The sequence below is a fragment of the Prionailurus bengalensis genome, chromosome E4, assembly GCF_016509475.1.
Source record: "Prionailurus bengalensis isolate Pbe53 chromosome E4, Fcat_Pben_1.1_paternal_pri, whole genome shotgun sequence".
NCBI lineage: Eukaryota > Metazoa > Chordata > Mammalia > Carnivora > Felidae > Prionailurus > Prionailurus bengalensis.
Genome location: NC_057360.1, coordinates 68790913 through 68805234, shown reverse-complemented (window position 1 = coordinate 68805234; position 14322 = coordinate 68790913). Strand labels below are relative to the sequence as shown.

Below are 14322 nucleotides of genomic sequence, written 5' to 3'. Positions count from 1 at the left end.
GGACGCTCAAGTTCAACGCTGGGTACAGATTCTGAGGCTGAGGCCCCTCCACAAACCACAACAGCGCTGAGAAGAGGGCCCCAGGACCCTCTGAACCCCCAGATACATATCCAACAATAGAAACCCCGCCAGAGCTTGATGTGATTTTTTTATTAACATATAATATATTTAATAAAAAATAATATCCACTCTGGCTCTCTCCTGCATTGCAAGGGGAAGAGTGGGGAGGGGCTGGCACCGCCCACCCCCCAGGCGCAGGGCAAGCCCCGCCTCCGGGGCTCCCCTCCACCCCTGCCTTCCAACAGGCTCTGACCTCCAGACCGAGGATTCAAAGTTACAAGTGCTTTAGGCCCTCCCTCCAGCTCCCCCAGGCCCGCCCCTCGTGCAGACTTCAGGGGCCACCTGGACAAGACCCCTTGCTTTTTTCTCATTCTTGGGATCCCTCGTTCATGGTAGAAAGAGGATCTAGGGGGCAGAGTGGAGTCTCTACTGGCCAGGGGGAAGGAAGGAAAGGACCAGTGACAGGGCAGGGCCAAGAAGACGGACGCTGATGAGGCCCCTCACTGCAGCCGGTCACTGCGGAAAGAGTCCTCCACGGCAGGATCGGGCAGCAGGGCACAGGGGTCGCTCAGCATGTGGAGCCCTTCCAGGCCCAGGGGCTCCATGCGCAGCTCCTCCTCCAGCCCCAGCCCCAGCCCCAGCCCGGCCGCCGCCACCTCGAAGCCAGGCACTCCGGCCAGGGCTGCGGCAATCTCCTTAGAGAAGCCGGGGGAGGAGTCTCCTATGTGGGCAGAAGAGAAGGGTGAGAGCCGGGCCCGGGAAACTCTCCTGAGACTCCTCAGTCTCGTGACGCACCGGCAAACGTGTCCTCTCCTCCTTCCCTGCCCGTCACCACCCACACCGCTCACCTGGAAGAATGATGTTGGGCCCTGAGCCATGGCGGGAACAGTGGGTCAAGTTCTGGTGGTTGAGGGTATGGGGGTCCTGGAGGCCACTCACTGGCCCCTCGCCCCCTAAAAATCCAGGCCCTTCAGAAAAGCCAGGGGGGTCCAGCACCAGGCTGGCCGACGGGCTCTCCATGCTGAACTGCTCTGGCTACGGACACACAGACAGACCCTGAGGAAGCGGGCTTCGGACCAGCGTGTCCCTTCTGCCCCCCTCTGCCCAGAAAAGCACCCACCCCACACCCCCATCCCAAGGAATGAGAGGAGAGGGTGAAGACAGCAAGCAGAGCAGCAGAAGCGAGCACGGGGCCCGGAGCAGGTGTGGGTGCCACACCTGCCGGGACAGAGCACGTGCATGCCGGGAAGAGAGCCAGTCAGGGCAGCAGCCGGCAGAGGGCACGCTGTGCAGGGACAGCTGAGGGCCAGGGGCAGGAGGGGGGGTCAAACGCAGGCGGAGAGAAGCCTCAGACTGGCAGTGCTGGTACCTGGAGGGGGTGATCCCCCGCCCCCACCCCAACCAGCTCTCCCAGTTCAGAGCGCACCGGCCATCCCACACGGGCCTTCCCCTGCTGCTAAGCCGGAGACCTGGGCACTCACGTTCCCCAGGCTGAAGTCACTCGTCAGCCGGTGGTGAGACTGCTGCCCGTGCCCCCCGGAGCTGGGCGGGTACAGTAGCCCACAGTGCGGTGGCCTGCCCGAGGGCTGCATCGGGCAGGCCTGAGAGGACAGCCCTGGCTGCGGCAGAGGCTTCGGGGTGGGCGGCTGGGCGGGCAGAACCAGACTCGGGGGGCTGTACGGGTATGGAGGCAGCCGCTGGTCAGTGGGCAGTCTGCTGGTATCCAGGGGGACACCCTGAAGGCAAGGCGAAAGGGAGAAGCTTAGCCCTCAGTGCGCCCCCAAGAGTGCCTCCACCCTGTTCCTGTTCTGCCCAGGTTCCCCACCCTGTTAGGCTGCAACCATCCTCCACGCAAAGCTGACGGTGCCACGGGGCGACCCCGGGGGTTGGGTGCAGATTCCCAACGTGCGTATCGGCCCGGAAGGGAGGGAATGAGTCTGAGCCCAACTTGCTCGGGATTCGCTGCAGAAGTAAGTGGTTCCTAAGCACCGTCAGCAAGCAAGTGCTTGCAACCCATCCCACAGGCCAGCACCAGCGGCAGGGGGGCGGGGAGAGGGGCGTGGGTCTCGCTCCAGGCTCTGAGGGAGCAGAGCCCTTGCTGGCCTGGCCTTAGTCTTTCCTCCACGAAAGGGGACCTGCGTCAAGATGGAACACACAACACGCATTCCAGGGAAGGGGGTGGAGGAGGAGGGGCAAGAGAAAAGAAGAACGGGCATTTCGGCATCGAGGAAGGAGCCCTGAGCTAGGTGCCCAGTCTGGTCCCAACTCCTCCTAACTTGCAGAGTAAGCTTGGACGGTACTTTCCCTCCGGCCCACATCCTCCTCTTGAAAACAAAGAACGGGGGAGCCGAGGCCGTGTGATCTGAGAGCCTCTGCCTCTGGGAAGTGGGTGCGAAACAGCCACAGGAGAGGTGGATGAGACAGGATGGCGACACGAGAACAGACAGACAGACAGCACGGGAAGAAGGGAGGGAGGGAGGCAAGGCCAGGACCAAGCCGGCACGTCTGGAGCGTGCGCCTGAGCCGGCCTGGCCTAAGCACGTCCCGTCAACCGTTCCCGTGACCCTTACAAAAGCATCCTCGTTCCACAGGTGAGCACGCAAGGCCCACAGACCACGGCAGACCTCCTGACCGCCCGTCCAGGGAGGCGGCTGCTAGCAAGACGTGGGGCCAGGATGTGACCCCGGGGCCGGCACTCTTCAGGAGGGGGGGGGGGGCGAGAGGGGCAGAGGAATGGAGGGGAGGGCGGACACGGGAGCTCAGAAGTGAGGACAGACATCTGGAAAGCCGAAGGGGGGAGGGAGAGCACTCAGCAGGAAGAGAAGAGGAAGGGAGACACAGAGGGAAGGGAGCCACGCATACCTGAGTGATGGAGGACAAGGTGGGTGACACTGTTGGCGAAAACTGTTTGGGCAGCTGCTGTTGGGACCTCCTGGCGTCAGCTGGGCCCGCGGGCAAACTCAGGGGGCTGAGGGGCACACGGCGATGGCGGGGGGAGGTCCCGGGGGTAGAAGCTGGGTAAGGGGGGGCACCCAGGGCAGGAGGCGTGGCAGAGGAGGAGGATGCAGAGGAGAGGGCCGGGGCGCTGAGTGAGGGGTGGCCCAAGGAGGCGGTGGGCAGTGTGTGTCGGGCCAGGGAAGAGGCAGGCAGTGAGGGGTGGCTGTGGGAGCCCTGGAGCTGGGGCTGGGGACTGCTCAGGGAGGCCTGCAGGTTGGGATTGCTCAGGGAGGCCTGCAGGTTGGGATTGCTCAGGGAGGCCTGCAAGGGTGGGTGGCTGAGAGGGGAAGGAAGTCCTGCACAGACAAAAACCAGAGATGCCAACGTTACTGATGGGAGCTGGGCCCCCTTCTGCCCAGAACAGGTAGCAGTGACCAGACTATGGAAGTGGCGAGGCGAGGTCCTCCCTGCTCTGTCCCTGACAGTGAGGCCGGCACGGCCCGCCTGAAGGCTGCCCTCATCACCTTTCTAGAAAAAGCCACATCTGCCGTAAGGGAATCCTGGGGTGGACTGGTGTGTGCGGTCACGGGAGGCCCCCAGGTGCTCAAGTCCCCCACCCCTTCGCCCCTCCAGCCAGGCAGCACTCCAGGGCACACTCACCTGGCACATCATAGCCCGAGCCCGGGCCCAGGCCCAGGCCCCCGCTGATGCCCAGGTGGGTCATCGTGTGGGTCAAATTGCAAGTACTGCTTCCCCCGCTCAGGTGGGGGTAGGCGGTCTCCTCAGGGTCCAGGGGGGTGGGGAGTGGCGGGGGGAAGTGCAGGTTGGTGAGGTCAGGCAGGGAGCCTCCCGTGTTCATGGCGGGCGGGAGGACAGGCACGCTGGCAGGCTGGTCAGGAGACGGAAAGATGCTGTGGGGGGAAAAGGACAGAGAGGGGGACGTGGGGGCCGCGGTCGGGGGGGCAGGGGGCTGGACGCCAGCCTCCCACGTCTCCCCCAGCCCCTCCGCCGGCCTCCCGGAGGTGCCTACTTAATTCCAGGGACTTCGCAGGACCGAGGCCGGGAGGAGGAGGAGGCCAGCTGAGGAGAGAAGGAAGAACACTTAGCAAGGGCCAAGGAGAACCTGGCCCGTGGAAAGAAGAGGGACGTGGGCCACACCGACCTTCTTCGCGTCCCAGGGCTTCAGCAAGTGCTTGTCGTCCAGCAAGTTCTCCTCGGCACCATGGACTTGAAAGAGAAAGACTGGCCGTGAGAGTGGCCGACGGAGCTGGGGACGCGGGAGTCCCGCACCCGGGCCTGTTCGAAGCCCCGACTCTGGCCCAGACACCCCCTGCCATCAGTATCCACATACGGCAAGGAACACGTACCTTTGGAATCCACCTCACCATCCAGAAAACCTGCAAAGGATGCAGAAGAGTTGGCTCCGGGACGCACTTCCCCGCCCGCCGGCTTGAGCCGTGGAAACTACTCCCTGCCCTGCCCGAGGCCTGGGCCGCTCACCTCCGCGGCGACCGGGCAGGATGCTGGGAGGGGCGGGACCTGGATAAGTGTCCTGAGGGCTTGGGTTCATCACGCTGGTGTGAAGGGCAGAGTCAGAACTTGTCCTGTGGGGTGGGGGGAGGCTGAGATGAGCGGGCTTCCCGGCCCCGGGCCCTGCTCCACAGGGGAAAATGCTTGCTGGGACAGCGTGGAGCGGGGGAGCAGGGCCCAGAAACTGCAGTAGGAGATGCGACCCGAGAAGGCCAGGGCCGTCACCTGTTCAGAGCAGATGGTAGTCGAAACAGCTGCCCCTTCTCTGCAGGGAAATTGCCCCAGGGCATCGTCCTGGGGTGGAAACACAGGGTCACCAGGAGGAAGGCTAGCGATGGACAGGAAAGCAGGCACAGGGCTGGAGACAGCCGTGCAGCCCAGGCGGAGACAGCCGGGGCTGGGCGCCCAGGGCCGCGCCTCTTTTCCCGCTCTTCTGCTACCTGTGACCCGTGACCCCTCTCCCGCGATCAAGCTAAGGGATCTGGAAATTGCGAGCTTCTCTCTGCCAGGACAAGCGGAACGGGCGTCGTGGAGGCCAGCGGGACTGTGCGGTGTAGGCACCGAGTAGGATGTGAGCGGGGAGGTCCAGACACCTGAGGGCCAGGACTCCGCCTCGGGCGCCCACTCCGCCTCCTCCCGACACACACCCCGGCCGGCCACGGTCCCCATTGGTCCCGCGCTGGCTGGGCTGGGAGGCTTGGCCGCCCGTGTCAACACGGCCAAGACCGGACTCTGACCCACCTGCTCCGCCCGCCCCCACCCTCCCAGCCCTGCATCAGGAAGACGCGCTGCTGAAAGCCTAGCCCCAACCCAAGCTCCCTCCAGAGACACGTCAGAGTGGACAGGAGATCCGTCTGCCCTAGACACTGACCTCCGCCAGCTGGACTCCGGGGGAGGAGACAAGTAGGCAGGACTATAGGGAGAGCTGTCGACGTGAGCGGCACCAGTTAAGGAGAAGGGAGGAAGGGGCAGTGGGGACAGAGACCAGGTGAGAGAGTAGCGGGGGCAGCACAGGAGGCCGGTTCCAGAAACAAGCACCCCCTCCTCTTCTGCAAGGGGCAACAGCAGGGCCAAAGAAAGGAAGAGAGAAAGGAACCAGGCCCGGAGGAGTTGGAAAAATGAAGGAGAACAAGCAGACAGGGCGTGGGAAACGGGTCTACAAAAGCCTCTGAGACCGAAAGCCAGACACAGAAAGGCGAGGAAAAAAAAGTGCAGAGGGACCCAAACCCCCCTCTGGCAGGAGACACGTGTCCTGCCTCTGGCGGCAAAGAGCAGGCCGAAGACTGTGCGGGCCAGAGACTGAGGCACGGCCCGGTGGGGGGGGGGCTCACCGCCACGGGAGCCAGCGCTGACGCGTGGGCCAGGGGGCGGCCTTTCTGGGAGGCCCGGAGAGGACCCCAGTCCCTTCCCACCACGAGTTCTCCAGGAACCCCGCCCCACCGCCCTCCGGGAAGGATATGTGGCGGGGTGGCGGCGGAGCGGGGACACCATCCTTCGGGGGTCTCGCTGCACCCGCTCCACCAGCCCGTGGTGCCGAGTGCTCCGAGACGAATCCAGAGGCGAGTGGAGGGGGCTCTGCCAAAACACACAGATAAGTCAAAGGGGCAGCTGCCCGGGCGCCCGTGCCCTCCCCCCCCCACCCCCCAGGGCTGGCGCCCACTCACCTGGAACTCGGCCAGGCCGCAGCCTATCTGGTTAACGTTGGGCAGAGACCCGCCGTAATGGGAGCTCCTCGTGTACGCCAGTCGCAACTTTTGGGCCTGTAACTGAGACACGGAGGACAGATGGCAACGTCAGGGAGGACCCTGACCGCTGTCCCTGTGGGCCACCCTCGCCACCTGTGTGCCACCACTGCCAGCGCACCCCGGAGGGCCACCCGAAGAAAAGGCCGTGCTGGGGGACAGGTCCGCTGAGACCTGGTGCAGAAACTGCCCTGGCTCTTCTGCAGGCCACTCTCGTCACCACCACCGACGGCGGGCATCCCCCTGCCAGGCGGGGCCTGCCATTCTGCTTGCGGCCCGTCCCAGCTGGCAGCGGTCTAAACAGAGTCCCTGAGGGGTTGCCAGGAGCCCCCAGGCTAGTCACGTGGATTGACTCCGGGGAAGGGTGCCTATGAGGCACCTCCACTTTCCCCTCCAGATGCGTCTAGGACTAATTGGCACGTGAGAGGCAGGCCACGGTGGATGCCACGGAGCCATTATCGCCGGCCTGTCCCCATCCCACTCCGGAGGGCACAGGCTTCTAGGCTCAGGAAAGCCACACAGACAGCCTGCACCACCAGAACTAGAATATCCAGGAAATGATGGCTCTCCGAGCTGGAGAAACAGTGCCAAAACCAAGAAGCCATCCTCTGTTTAAGTTCTCCCCCCACCCCAAGATTTTAAAGTAATCTCTACACCCAACGCGGGGGGGGGCTCAGACTCACAACCCTGAAATCAAGAGTCGCACGCTCCACAGCTGAGCCAGCCAGGTGCCCCCTTCTGACTAGTTCTAAAGGCTCTGGATTGCCAGGGGAACCTTGAGAATGGGGGTGAGGGATGCCCCAGTTCAGCCTGGGCCAGAGCCGTCTCCTTGACCTGACCCCCACCCTGCGGAGACGCACCTGGAGGCACAACCCTCGGGCTGGCGTGGTGTTTGCCTGTCTACACGTCTCAAGCCCGTCTGAGAGAGGTGAGCATCGACTTCTGAGACTCAGACGCTGCTGCTAACCAAAACCCGGGCCCAGGGCGACTGGCGAGCTTCCGGGGGTCATGTACTGTTGTGCACAGGCCGAGGTCAAAAGTGACTTTCTGTTCCAAGAGGTCGGCCCACTGAGCTTAGCGGACACGATGTGAACATTTGGGCCACTCGAATTGCTATTATTGTGTGTGATAACCCAGCCTCTCAGTAGCATAGGCCCCTGTAGCTGTGTCTGCCTCTGAGGAGCCCTCTCTGCTGGCCAGATAACCAGCTAAGCCCCAGATGTCTTATCTTTGGCTTTTGGTTCTTGGGTCCCCAAGCCCTGGCCTTGTATGCCCACTAGACATGTATGCGCAGCCCAGGGGCTGGGTGGGTGGAGGCGGCGTTCTGACAAACCAAAGCACTACAAAGACAGAAATCTCAGCTTTGAACTTCTCACGGCCTTTCTGTTTGCACACACAGATGCTCAAGTCCCCCCACACCTGTGCTGGAGTCACAGTCCAGACAGAGGGCAGCATCTCAAGCGGTGCCTCTCGCCCACCTTCTTGCCTCCTAAAGGAGAGCAGTCCAAAGTTAGATCAGGAACCTCATGGCACTTGGAGGGGTGTGTGTGCACAGGCACACGCGATTTGCCTCCCCACCTAACTCTCTCTGCTCTGACCCCCCACAAACTAGAACACACGGTCTCTGGAAACTCAGAGGAAAAAAAACACAAGAAAGACTAACAGTTTAGGGTTGGACACACGCAAGCGTACAACCAGAGTCATGGTCACAGACACGACCACAGTCAGCCCAGCAGAAAGAGCTTTCAAATATGGTATTTATGTTCCACTATGTCCCCTGAGGTTCCTTCCAGCTCCCTGCCACGAGGGATCAGTGCAACACGCTCACCTGCTGTTTGGAGACTAACGTGTCCCTAAACAAGGGCTGCTTCCCAGCTGGGCCAACTCCCACCCTCACTCCCTCTGACATCCAGCCCTGGGAAGCAAGAAGCCAAGGCCAGAGGGGCTTCAAAGGCAACTCGGCCAGGATGCTTGCTTTCTGGAACTACTTAGAAAAGAATATTCCCAAACATAGAAGACCCTGCCAAACACCTCATAACCGACCCATTAAGCAGTCATCTTCCTAGAAAGCTCAGCAAACCTGACCTATAGCCAACTGGTTACCCGCTTTGGAGCCTCAAAGTCTCCACCTCCCCTCCACGGCGGCCAGAGCAAAACATCAAGCACAGTCTGTGCGCAATGGTCCTCACCTACATTCACGTCAGGAAACCACAAGAAATATTTGAAAAAGGAAGCAAAGGGAAGGGACGCAGGAGGGGACTTCCTGCCCCACTAGACCCGGCGCTGCGACTCAAACCACTCAAGGGGCCCTTTCCCGGAGGTTCGAAAGTGCCGAGCGCGGCACAACTGGGCAGAGGGAACCGACTGGAGGACATCACCAACTCGGAGGCGCCAGGCTGGGCCCGGCGGACCATGCCCCCCGGCCCGGCCCCGCCTCGCCTCGCCTCGGGGATGCTGGCAGCAGCGTCCCCGGGGACTCAATCGGGGATGCGCTCTCTGCACGCGGCCCCCGCTCGCTCCCAACCCCAGGCTCCCGCGAGCCCCGGCCTCCCCCGCAAGCCCGTCTTCCGGCCCCTCGGCCCTCCGCCCGCGCCTCCCGGACGGCGGCGGCCCCGCTCCGCCTCCCTCGCGCTGGCGCCCGCCCCCGCCCCGCCTCCCGGCTCCCCGCTCCGCGGCTGCTCGTTCCGCTCCCGCTGCCCGGGCGGCCCCTCACCCGGGTGGAGCCGATGTCCATCATCACCTCCTCGAAGGCCGCCGTCTCTTCGGCCTGACGCTGCTTCTGCAGCGCGATCTTCTCACTAAACTTGCGCGGATTGGAAGCTGCGGCCGTGGCCGAGCCGGGCCCGTTCGCTCCCGCCGTCGCCATCTTCCCCGCGCGTCCCTCCCCGCCACCCTCCCGGACCAGCCCCGGCCCCGCCGCGGGCCCCGGCCCGCGCCTCCAGCCGCAGCCGCCGCCGCCGCCGCCGCTGCCGCCGCCGCCTCGGCGAGCACCGCGAACCCGGCCCCAGCCTAGCCCGGACCTGCCGCGCGGGGGCCGCCGGGAACTGTAGTTTGTTTACGTGACCCTTGCGCGGCCCCGGGCGAGCGGCGCGGACAGGAAGCGGACCCCATTTCCCAGCAGCCTTGTGGCTCCGGGGCCTGGGAACTTGACTCCTCCTCCCTGGGCTCCTCCCCGCACGGGGTAGGCTGGGAAGAGTAGTTCTAAAGTTGTCCCGAGGCTCCGAACGCGAAGGGGAGCGGGATGCAGGGGAGGAAGGGGAAGGGGAGGAAGGGAAGGGGTGGAGACAGGGCGGGAAGAAGGAAGAGACAAAAGGGGAAAAATTTGGGTCTTCAGGCCCGAATGAGAATCGGGAGAGCAGGGTAATGTCCCTGTAAACATCTGGGACTCAAGCCCTCTCAGACTGGCCACGTGCCCACCCCTTCCCCAAGACAAATGAGTCAGATACTGTACAAATATATAGAAACATCTTTTATTTGGGTAACAAGTCCCAAAACAGGTCAGTTAGTAAAATAGATTCTAGAGAATATGGCTCTGTCCACAGCCCTCCCTCCCCAAAAATAACGCTGAGGGTGAGCCTTCCCCTTCCCCCTTGGGCTCCTCTGGTATAGAAAAAAAAAAGAAAGAAAGAAAGAAAGAAAGTTTTGGCAGTTCAGTTTTTATCATCTGGGCATGGGGTACCATGTCCATGTTCAATATTCCTAGGGTGTAGTGGTGGTGGTGGCGGCCGTGGCTCTGGCAACCCTCTCCCAGCCCTAACTCAGCAAACATTTCTGCCCCCAAATAAAGGGCAAGCAGGGCCCCTCCGCTGAAGTGTTGGGCACTGTTCAGTGCCATCACTGTGCTTTTTGAGAAAGAGGGAAGAGATTTCTTTGGCACTTTAAAAATAGAGAGGTGAGCAGGACTAGAGAAGCCAGAGAAGGTACCAAAACTGGCAGGAAGAGGCCGTTTGGCACTAGTCCCCTGGGAGAAGGGAAGCAGGAGACTAAGAGGAGAGCAGGAGCTAAGAAAAGTAGGGGTCCACTCCACCCCCAAGTGACAGAGGGCTGAAATGGGCTAGAACCAGCAGGACAGCCGACCCTGGGCTGTGCCTTCTCTACACCTCTACCCCACGGCAGCTGGGCACCTGCCTCCAGCCTTCCCAGTGTCAGCTTGTCCCTGTATGCAGTGTCTGAGCCCAGATTCTAGCATTCAGTGTCTTCCCCAATATGAACGTCCTTCAATCATGTCTTTAGTGACTTAACTATCTCTTGTCCCTTAGGGCCAGGCTCTTGTCTACCACATCCCTCTCGTGGGTCAGATAGTTCCAAAGACTCCATCCCTGTCTCTGAGAACCCCTTGATCCTCGGTACCTCCCTTCCCCACTCCTTATTCTCATACTCTGGGAGAGGAAAGGAAGGTCTAGGGCACCTGGAGCCCCCTAGACTTGGATGAAGAGCAGGCCAGTTAGCAGGGCAAAGCCTGCGAGGAGCAGAATGACCTTGAGGATCCTCTGTTCAGAAGTGGCCAGCTCCTGGGGCAGAATTTCCAGGAAGGTGATATAGAGAAAGGTGCCAGCTGCCATGCCCTCCAGCACAGACTGGGCCAGCTGGTGCAGTGGCCCAGCCGACTCTGCCAGGGCTGCACCCAGCCCAATGCCCAGAGGTGTCATGCATGCAAAGAGGATCCCACAGCCAGCTACCACCTGCGCCCGCAAACGGCTCTGCAGCAGCCGCAGGGACAAGCTCACGGCCAGGACGCCCTTGTGGAGCAGCAGAGCCAGGCACAGCTCCATGGCCCGCGCCCGGTCTCGCTGCAGCCCCACCGCCAGCCCCTCGAACACGGAGTGCAGGGCCAGGGAAAAGACCAGGACACAGGCACGCAGGGCCGAGGGGGCCGCTGGGGCTCCACCCGCTTGTGGGAGCCCTGGCCCGTCGTGCCAGTGCTGCGGCCCACCGTTTGTTCCCAGCAGGGCCCTCGTCTCCTCTCGAGGCGGCGGCCCTGACTGCTCCTTGTAAGCCAGTGTGATCTGCTCCATCACCAGGACCAGGAAGAAGCCCATCGCCAGGATGAACTCTTGTAGGGGGAACTGGAGCTGTGGAGAGAGGGTGGCAGGGAGCTCAGGGCACAGGCCGGGATGGGGCAGAGGGTTCACGGTCAGGGTGTAGAGGGGTCCCAGTTACAGACCCAGGGCCCCTCACAGACACATTTACAAAGATAGTCATTTGGTGACGCAGACACAGAGTGATACACAATCACACGGATTATGGCGTCCCTCACAGCACTACGTGTGGCTCAGCTTCAGCACTATTGAAATCTCGGATTGGATGTACCTTATTTTGGGGGGCTGTCCTGTACCCGAGCCGGTACCCATTAAATGCCAAGAACAAGCACAAAGCCCTCCTTTCCAGAGCTGACAACCCAATGGTAGTGTCTCCAGACACTGCCAAATGTTTCCTGCGGAGGCGGCGCAAAACCACCCCCAACTGAGACTCATGGATGCGGACGGCCTGGTGACACGGAGGCGCGTGCACGCACACAGGGATCAGGTGTCGCCCACCTCACCGTGTGCTCACACACAGAGCCACACACTATCATGGGGCCATTGAGACTTACACATAGTCACACAGGGCCACACGCCACTCAGTCACAGCAGGTACATCAGTGTTACTTCCTCAGTCCTCAGTTGTAGGAAGAGGAAGAGCCCAGGGGGCCTTCCTGGCACCTCCACACAACTCTTTTTCCTGCGAGACTTCCCTACACCTCGCACTTGACCTTCCTCACGTCCTACTTCTTTGAACTATGGCCTTTCTGGTCGGGAACTCCAGGCCTCCTTCCCTTCCCAGGCCCTCTATCACAGCCTTCAGGAAAGGGGTGTGAGAGTGAGGGTCATTCTTGGAAGGTGGGACCCAGGAACTCACAGAGCAGATCACATGCCTAGTAAGAAGGTTCGTCTCACTGTCAAAGGGTGCAAAACAGTCACATGGGGATGGGGCGGCGTGCACCACAGAAAATTTATGCCCCATAACTGAAAACCCCAGTTCTTATGGCCACGTGCTAAACGCCTTCCACACGGTCGTGGGGCACCCCAGGAAGACAGCCACACAAGCCACCTCTCCTCCAGGTATGTGATTGAACACACCCACACACGAAAGGTCACATGCAGCCAGCAAGGGCTCACCGTCACGTGCAGGGCCGCCAGGGCCTCATCTATGGCAGCCAGGTAGTCAGGCAGGAGGTCCAGGAGACAGGTGGCCAGAAAGACACCTCCTGCGAAGCAGCTTACGAGGCTCAAGGCTTTTTGGCGGGAGGCTGGGCAGGAGTGGAGCACAGACAGGACTGAGCGACGAACCCCCTCAAGCCCCCCTGCCCCAACCCAAGCAATAGTCACTGCCACTTTCCCCCTTTAGGTCACCCTCCTCAGCCCCAGGGCCTTCCCCTACCCTCAGCCTGGGAGGCGGCAGGGAGGCGGCCTCACCTGAGGCTTCAGGGCCAGCCCCCGGACGGCGCAGCACGCAGATGGGCACCAGGCTGCAGAGAAGCGTGAGCACCAGCAGCAACACTAGGGCCCCCATTTTCACCTCCAGCCCCACGGGCCCTGGGGGCTGCGAGGCCACCGCCTCCGGACGCCACACCAGGAGCTCTGGCTCTCCCCAGGGCCCCATGGTGGCTGTGGCTGCTCCAACGACTGTCAGACCTAGGCAGACAGAGCAAAGGGGGCGATGGTCACTTAAAGGGGGGCAAAGGGGAGAGCTGGTCAGCAGAGCGGAGCTCCCTCACCCTGCCACCTTCCGACCTTCCCCACTCAGTGCGACTCATGCGCTCCTGTGGCGGGAACGGTCCTCTTTCCCCGCAGACTTCACCCCTCCAAGTGGCTCGTTCAGGGACCCCGCGAGAGGGAAACTGAGGCGGGAGGGCTTGTGGGCGGCTCATTACCCTTTCACCTGGAGCTCCCAGACAGCCAAGGAGCCTGGGTCCTCTCGGGAAAGGGCAGGATGCGCCCCCTGCAGGAAGGAGTGGCCGGAGCGAAGGGGGTCGGGCTGCGCAGAGGTGTCGCGGACAGCTCCGTGGGCCACCTGAGCAGGGTGTTTGGGGCCGGGTCACTCCGCGTTCTCGTTCCCCCAGCGCCGCGCCCGAAGCGGGCAGCGGCGGGCAGACGGCCACCGTCGGGGCCCGGGCGTGGAAGGGGTCGCGGCGGGCGCCCAGGCGGCCCAGCCCGCACGGCCCGAGGCGCACACTCACCTCGCCAGGGTCCCCCTCGGCCTCATCGGCCCGGTTCCGCCGCGACCCGGGCCCCGCCCGCCGCGACCCGCCCCCGAGACGCTTCCGGCCAATGAGAGCACTAGGGGGGCGGGGTCCGACCCGGAGTGACGTGCCCCAGCAGCAATCAGGGGCCGGCGGGGGCGGGGCGGGGCGGGGCGACGAGCGGGCGGGCCCAGGGGCCGCGGGCCTGGGGCGCCCCGGGGCGGTGGGACGGGCCCGGTCGGCCGGAAGCTGGGACGCCCGCGGGCGAGGCTGGAGCCTGGGCCCACCCCCGCGACTCTGAGGTCTTCTTCCTGGTCTCGGGCACAATCTGGGCTGTCCCCTGGGAGGCTCTAAGACCCTTCTGTAGGCCTCGGCGCCCGAGGGAAAACGTTCCCGTCCCTGGACCGACTTCCTTGCTCGACTCCTTTCGTGTGCACCCACGACAAAGGAGAAAGATGAGGCAGAATTGGAAAAGGGAAATAGCAAAGAAAGGACATTTCTTTCTTTCTTTTTTTTTTCAAGTTTATTTATTTTTGAGCGAGTGTGTGAGCAGGGGAGGAGCAGAGAGAGAGGGAGGGAGAGAGAGTGAATCTCAAGCAGGCTCTGTGCTGTCAGTGGAGCCTGATGGGCTCAACGCAGGCTCCAACTCGCCAGCCGTGAGATCTGAGCGGAAACCAAGAGTCGCCAAGAGTCAGACTCCTAACTGACTGAGCCACCCAGGTGCCTCCAAAAGGGGGGCATTTCTTGAAAGGAATCCCTTCTTGACTATCCGTGGCCTGAGCTTTCGTGCAGCCTTCTGGCTGCCCTGTGCAAGTAGAGACCTGGTGGGCC

The 14322-nt window shown here is 62.5% G+C and overlaps 2 protein-coding genes across 3 annotated transcripts; both read right to left on the bottom strand.

The window, feature by feature from the left end:
* Window positions 1-135: 135 nt before the first annotated feature.
* Window positions 136-9161, bottom strand: CRTC2 (CREB regulated transcription coactivator 2). Its single transcript, XM_043567781.1, has 14 exons — window positions 8983-9161; window positions 6192-6293; window positions 5996-6102; window positions 5399-5470; window positions 4753-4821; window positions 4498-4601; window positions 4365-4394; window positions 4160-4224; window positions 4028-4077; window positions 3658-3908; window positions 2923-3353; window positions 1542-1796; window positions 909-1095; window positions 136-781 (listed from the first exon to the last, which is right to left on the bottom strand). The coding sequence occupies exons 1-14, from the start codon at window positions 9133-9135 to the stop codon at window positions 561-563; spliced, it is 2097 nt and encodes a 698-aa protein (XP_043423716.1). The 5' UTR covers window positions 9136-9161; the 3' UTR covers window positions 136-560.
* Window positions 9162-9867: 706 nt separating this feature from the next.
* On the bottom strand, window positions 9868-13566 carry SLC39A1 (solute carrier family 39 member 1). 2 transcript variants are annotated; one of them, XM_043568521.1, is made up of 4 exons: window positions 13489-13566; window positions 12725-12943; window positions 12428-12558; window positions 9868-11341 (listed from the first exon to the last, which is right to left on the bottom strand). In XM_043568521.1, the coding sequence occupies exons 2-4, from the start codon at window positions 12909-12911 to the stop codon at window positions 10688-10690; spliced, it is 972 nt and encodes a 323-aa protein (XP_043424456.1). In that variant the 5' UTR covers window positions 12912-12943; window positions 13489-13566; the 3' UTR covers window positions 9868-10687. The 2 variants fall into 2 exon arrangements, with proteins under 2 accessions (XP_043424456.1, XP_043424455.1); XM_043568520.1 differs by having other exon boundaries at window positions 13183-13547.
* Window positions 13567-14322: the final 756 nt, after the last annotated feature.

Coding starts and splice junctions, on each gene's coding strand:
- SLC39A1 (XM_043568521.1), bottom strand. CDS start 12,911: ATGGGGCCCTGGGGAGAGCCAGAGCTCCTGGTGTGGCGTCCGGAGGCG. Junction 12,559..12,724: donor GGCTGGCCCTGAAGCCTCAG/GTGAGGCCGCCT, acceptor ACTCCTGCCCAG/CCTCCCGCCAAAAAGCCTTG. Junction 11,342..12,427: donor TGGCGGCCCTGCACGTGACG/GTGAGCCCTTGC, acceptor CTCTCTCCACAG/CTCCAGTTCCCCCTACAAGA.
- CRTC2 (XM_043567781.1), bottom strand. CDS start 9,135: ATGGCGACGGCGGGAGCGAACGGGCCCGGCTCGGCCACGGCCGCAGCT. Junction 5,471..5,995: donor GTGTCCCCGCTCCGCCGCCA/CCCCGCCACATA, acceptor CTCCTTAACTGG/TGCCGCTCACGTCGACAGCT. Junction 3,909..4,027: donor TGCGAAGTCCCTGGAATTAA/GTAGGCACCTCC, acceptor TTCCCCCCACAG/CATCTTTCCGTCTCCTGACC.